The sequence below is a fragment of the Macrobrachium rosenbergii genome, chromosome 17 (genome assembly GCF_040412425.1).
Source record: "Macrobrachium rosenbergii isolate ZJJX-2024 chromosome 17, ASM4041242v1, whole genome shotgun sequence".
In the NCBI taxonomy this organism is placed as follows: Eukaryota; Metazoa; Arthropoda; class Malacostraca; order Decapoda; family Palaemonidae; genus Macrobrachium; species Macrobrachium rosenbergii.
Genome location: NC_089757.1, coordinates 28,291,894 through 28,298,295, shown reverse-complemented (window position 1 = coordinate 28,298,295; position 6,402 = coordinate 28,291,894). Strand labels below are relative to the sequence as shown.

Sequence of the window (6,402 nt, the reverse complement as noted above, 5' to 3'; positions counted from 1 at the left end):
AGTCTTATCTGGAAGAAGTAAATGTACCCTTTCACTAGATAGTAGTAAATGTGTACAGCTTTCTAATTTTATTGAATGAATACACCAAGGCGTATAGGTCCGTATAACAGATAGAGTATGTATTTTTATGAAGCATTGTATAATTTACTTTCTTAGCAGAGATCTGTTTTCATTGCCAATAACGACGGGTTCATGAAAACCAGGAAAACAACTGATAGGTAGGATACCATTTTTACTATTTTTGAAAAATCAATTCTTTTTCTAAATGTCAAGTTTGATACGATTCCATCTAAACTTAAAAAAATCTGTCACCTGTTTTTTTTCATGTTAACTTCATAGAAGCTTCTTTATTTCTTATTCATTTTTTGTTGTTCGTAGATTTCCAAATCTTAACATTACTTCTCTCTTAATTGCAGGCCATAGCACCTAAAAATAAGAGATAGATTTTACGTTCTAAAGCAACATTTGTAAGATTTTTAAGGTGATTTCTAATAACGTAGTTCCTGGCACAACTGTGGTAAAAATAGCCCAGTACTTTATATAATGGGGCTAATAACCATCATGGAGTTCGAAATTAAGATTCGACAGAGTTCGATAATTGGAGATTCCAGAATAAATAATCTGATCAAGGCTGCAACCAATTACCCAGTTGCAAAAGCTGAATGGTGCTTTCAAAGAAAGGGAATGAGTGAGATGTGGACTTTAGGAATTACATAAAAGGGATAATCAGGAATAAATAGGAAGAGGAATAGAAGCAACAAGCAAGAGTAATTTCGACACACAGAGTATATATATATATATATATATATATATATATATATATATATATATATATATATATATATATATATATATATATATATATATATATGTCTAATAATGATGTGTGTAATGATAATAATGTGTGTGTGTGTGTGTGTGTGTGTGTGTGTGTATATAACTGATATGAAATGCTGAAGAAAATATTTGATGTCTACCAAAATTCTTTACCATTTTGCGAAGGAGTTAAACTACAAAAAGAGAATTGATTGATTGACAGATGAGAGAACTATGGCAAGATTATGGAAAAAATTGTTATTACGTCATTCAGAAAGTGCGCTAAAGTTTTGAAAAGTCGCTCATTAGTTGAGGGAAAGGTTACATAATCCATAAAGGGCTCTGGAACACATGCTAAATGTTGGAGGAGCCGTTAAAAAGGAAACATAAGAAAATACTAACACAAACAGCATTCTTGTTTAGGATTATTCTTCTCGAAATCGAAAGCCGTATAGGTGAACCTGGTATGAATGTGTGACAGACTCTCCCGGTTCGATCAGGTATTCCATGAAGGTAATGAAGGCAGTGTAACTGACTGAATCTGAAAATAGGCCTAGGCTAATAGCCTGAAGGCCTTTGTCAAATACTGGTAGCCCATTAATAGGCTAGCCTAAAACCAAGGCAAAGCCATGGTGCATGGTATTTTAAACGGAAAGCATGCTTGCCTGTTCGCTAACAATTCCATTTAAACATGTTAAATTATCTTTTTCAGTAATTTGAGCTGTAATAACTAGGACAAATGTACCCAACTAGGCTAAAGGGCATATCCTAACCTAAACAGGATGGTAAAATTTGTGCGGACTTTATATTTTCATTTTCTTTATCTCCAGTAATTTTCAGCTAGGCTACTTACATGTATGACTTCCATTATAAGTGTATGTTCTAATTACCAAGGTATTAGCCTAGTATGATGCACAGAGATTAAGATTTTTGTTGACATATTTTGTCATGGTTATAACTGTTAGCCTAATTTTCTGTTGGTAATTAGTCAAATGTGCTGTCATCCATCTAGGTTTTTTTGTAATTATGACTCTTCAACTAGAACTAACTTTGGTATTTCTAAGCAAGAGCTCCGCACAGACCATTAGTACCTTGTAAATTGATTTTTCCTATACTTTTAGCATTGCTGATGAAGGAGGTGGTGTTGTTTATTATTGGTTATTTATTATTAACCTCGTATATACACAACATGGTTGGGAACCCTTTGGGAATGCGGGGTTTTGGAAATGGGGAGAAAGACCGAACCGCCATGTTGTTGTTACGGAATGGCTCTGTGCATGCGTAAGTCATCAAGGAGCTATGTTTATGTTTAAGAAGGTATTGGTTAAGGAAACCTCTTATAAAAGAAACTATACTAACCTAACATACCCTAACCTAACCTTGAAGGCCGTGTTACTTAGTCAGCTGGTGGAGGGAACTCCACTTTTTACCAAAAGCTGCCTTATAACACTACACATGCGTGATAGCATTCCAGGATGGCCAGCGTACAACTTCTGAGGTTAATTACAAAAAATAATGTTAAATTCTTGATAAGCAACTAAAATACTATAGGAAAAATCAATTTCCAAAGTAATACCCCATGTGGAGCTATTGCTTAGCTCTACCTTAACTTTCAGCATAAAATTAATGTTTTTGGTAGGTTAAAGGCAAATAACAAACTCGCCAATTTTATAATAGCCAATTTCTATTAGAAATAACTGAATTTTTTTTAGTAAAGATCCTTTTTTATCCATCAACTATAATATAGAACCAGTTGGAAAGGGGTCAAAGTAAAATTCAAACATGAGTGACTTAAAAAAAGAAAATACTGAGAACTGTAGGTTATAATCAGCAATGGTTAAGGGTACATCCTAACCAAAACTTCAGTAGGATGTTGCATCCGACCTTGACCAAAGGCCTAGCCAGGTATTTTCTTTATGGGGGACAAAATAGTCATGATTGATTTGCACTATAAGGGACTTTTAGCTGGGGTCTGAAGAAATGCTAAATAAATTTTTGAATGATATAATGATTATAGTAATATAATATAAGAAACCATGGTATGATAATAAATTGAATAATATAATATTGAGGTTTCAGACTTTCGTTTACTTTGTGCCGGGAATTATATAATGCAATACTGGTAAATAAACAAACGCACACACACTCACGTATGCACACGCACACTCACACTCACACTCACTCACCCTCTCACCTTGTGCACTTGATTCAAGAAGTTAAGAAGGACTTTCCATAATTGCGGGATGATAGGAACCTCGTGGTTGAAGTTTCTCTGAACTCTTAACCTTTAGAGATTCATCTGTTCTTGGATGCAAGAAAAGATATGTGGATTGCTTTTTCATCACTTAATTGAGGGAAATAGTGTATTTTATTGGTTAGTACGCTTTTTTTCTTGTTATTTGACTTATTAAATGTCTTAGTAATTTAAGTTTTTTTTCTTACAGGTCCATGTTGAGTTTTATATATAAAAGAATATTTCAAGTGGATAAAAGGCTCATCGCTTCACTGATAAAACCGTCTTTATGTCAGAGGCTGTTTCAAACATCCTTTAAGATGGCCAAAAGTAAATTTGAGTATGTGAAGTCTTTTGAGACTGAGGACAAATTAGATCCAGGACACTGGATAGTAATAGCTTTGAAATGTTGTAATATGCAGAGGTTTATAGAAGCTTACAACCTAGAGCATCCCAATGACAAACGACTCATTCAGTTGATGGAGAGCTCTGCCAAGTGTGTCATGGAAGAGTTTAAGGAGCTGCAACTTTGCTATAGCTTTGCAGATGAGTGGAATTTTGTTTTTTCCAAAAGCACAACCCTCTACAGGAGAAGAAGCGCCAAACTGCTGACCAACTTATGCAGTCTTACTTCAGCTACATTTGTTGACCTGTGTCCCAAATATTTTGAATCCATTTCTCTGAGTTTCGTGCCAGTAGTTGAGGGAACTGTTTATTTATTTCCAAGTGATCAGGGATTAAGAGATTACATGACACATCATCAGCTCATGTGTCATTATAGAAATCTGTATGAAACTGTACTGTGGTCACTGGTTAAGGTTTCAGGGTTCAGTGTCGAGGAGGCAACAGATGTTTTGAAAGGTAAAAGTGAAGGTGAGAAAAATGAACTCCTGTTTTCAAAATGTAATATGAATTATAATAAGGAAGAAGCTGTGTACAAAAAAGGTTCTACTTTTGTCCGAAGGCTGGTGCCTGTTCAGGTTACGACTCCTGATGGTTCAGTCACGCAGCGTAATCAAAGCCAGATTCTTGTTTTGAATACTGACTTTGTGAAAGATTCATTTTGGGAAGAAGTCTTTCCACTTAGTGAAGATACAAAAAGCACGGGAAAAACCAATTACCTGAAAGACTTCGAAAAGAAGATAAAATTGTTACCTCATACTTGGATTGTAGTTAGAATAGATGGCAAAGGTTTCCATAAATTCTCAGAAAAGCATAATTTTATGAAGCCCAATGACCTTCGATCTATAAGTTTAATGAATTATGCTGCCCAAGCTGTTATGAAGGAGTACCCTGATATTGTATTGTCTTATGGTCAAAGTGATGAATATACTTTTGTGATTGACAGGTATTCAAAGATGATGGCACTTAATGGAAATAAGATCATGTCTTGCATTGTAAGTCTGTTTGCTGCTACTTATGTGCATCAGTGGGTTAATCTTTTCAAGGATACTCAGCTTCTGTATCCCCCTGCATTCGATGCTCGTGCTATATTATACCCGAATAATTCATGCCTGCGTGATTGTTTGAGTTGGCGCCAAGCTGATTGTCACATTAATAATATGTATAACTTATGTTTCTGGACTTTAATTCAGAAAGGCAACCTGACACCTAGAGAAGCAGAGAAGAGATTGTCAGGCACATTCTCCAAAGACAAGAGGCACATTCTTTTAAGTGAATTTAATTGTGATTATGATCAGGAAGATGCTATTTATAGGAAAGGAACTGTGATGTACAGAAGCAACCAAGCACTCGATGTTCAGGTTCCATCATCAGATATTGAGTCAAGTCTCCAAAATGGTAGTGCTTCAGAAATTGTTACTGCTCATGTTGATATTATAAATGATAAGTTTTGGAATGAAAGACCATGGATTTTGGGCACAGAAAGAGGGGCAGTAACTGTGGATGATTTAGATAACTGAATATTATTGTTATATATGGAAAATTAAAATAAGTGTTATCCACATTAATGTTGCGGTACATTATACAGACTGAAGGTATCCATAAATGTGGGCATTAACTGTTGCCCATATTACTGTATATTCATACCAAGTTGTGCAGTATATACGAATTGTGTTCAATAACCTTTTTGTATGGCTCATGTTAGTCATTTTATACTATTTAATGTTGATGAATGACATAAATCTTTTATATTTCATAATATAGTAATAAGTTTTGTTGTATGTTGTACAAATTTCTGTAATTTCACATTGAATTTCACCATGTCACTACTTTCTGTATGAATAAATTTTTACATTTTATGTAGAGAACTTAAAGTATTTTGGATCCATGTTGGTATTAGTATTACAATATTTAAGTGAGGGAGCATACCTGGTTCAGGGTTATGGTTGAGGCTGTAGCCTTTGCAATTGCATGTCAGTTGCTTTTGTTTTTTAGTTTGGGTATTTCTTGCTTTTATTCTGCCTTCCTCTCCAAACATGGTATGAGATATCCATTTTGTTTTCAGTATCATTTGTTCTTATGGAAATACAAACCATTGCCTTTTATGTAGGAGTATCCTTTAGTATGGGCTGGGAGATGGTAGTTGAATTGGGTAACAAGGTTATTAACTGGTGTTTACAGGCTGTGAGTTGGGGAATACAGTACCCCTGACTCACCTACCATCAAGCACTTTTCTTCATCCGTCTTGAAGGGTATGTTTGGACTGTTTGTTTGTGGTCAGTTTGTAATTTTTCTCTATTATGGAGAAAAACAAAACCAGAGACATTACCAGGGACATGGGTGCCTTTGTAGCTGCTTCATGTTGCCCATAACATTGACCCTCACAAGTATTACTTCATCAGGCGATCATGCACCTGCTTTTCCCCAAAAGGAGTAAGTTGGCTGGTGTTCCTGACAGTGGGAGAAGTTTGGTAGGAAAGGGAACAAGGATAGCAAGCATTTGCTGGCCTCACCAAGCGAGAACTGTTCCCCCTTGACACTGTCGAATCCTGCCAGTTTATTCACCTGCAACTATTGTTCCTGTCCCATTTCCTCCCATGAGCACTACCCCCTCTCAGTTTGGGGGGGTTACTTGTAGGAAGAAGGAATCCTATGACTTGCTTTCCTTAAGGAAAATGTGGTTGCTTGAGCCAATGCTTCTCCTGGTGAGGCACAAACTATGGTACCTTTTTCTCATTCCACACTGACTAGTGATCTTGATATTTCAGGTAGCAAGTCATCATCCATGGAGTATCAGTAAAAGATCTAGCTACCATTAGCATTTCAGTGTCTGCTAAGGAAGGGGAAGGAAAGGAAGAAGCTTCTATTGTGTTTTTCTTTGTCTTCTCCCTCCTCCTTGCCATTGACTCTTCTCTCCTCTTGCATGAAGAAGAAGGGGAAATCTAAGATGG

At 35.9% G+C, this 6,402-nt stretch overlaps 1 protein-coding gene across 2 annotated transcripts; it reads left to right on the top strand.

Annotated features, from left to right (window-relative positions):
* The first annotated feature begins 992 nt into the window (after nt 1-992).
* Nucleotides 993-5,319, top strand: THG (tRNA-histidine guanylyltransferase). 2 transcript variants are annotated; one of them, XM_067119748.1, is made up of 2 exons: nt 993-1,329; nt 3,261-5,319. In XM_067119748.1, the coding sequence occupies exon 2, from the start codon at nt 3,265-3,267 to the stop codon at nt 4,969-4,971; it is 1,707 nt and encodes a 568-aa protein (XP_066975849.1). In that variant the 5' UTR covers nt 993-1,329; nt 3,261-3,264; the 3' UTR covers nt 4,972-5,319. The 2 variants fall into 2 exon arrangements, with proteins under 2 accessions (XP_066975849.1, XP_066975850.1); XM_067119749.1 differs by having other exon boundaries at nt 1,216-1,316.
* The last annotated feature ends 1,083 nt before the right edge of the window (nt 5,320-6,402 follow it).

What these genes read in the sequence shown, in the direction of transcription:
- THG (XM_067119748.1), top strand. Translation starts at nt 3,265, where the DNA reads ATGTTGAGTTTTATATATAAAAGAATATTTCAAGTGGATAAAAGGCTC.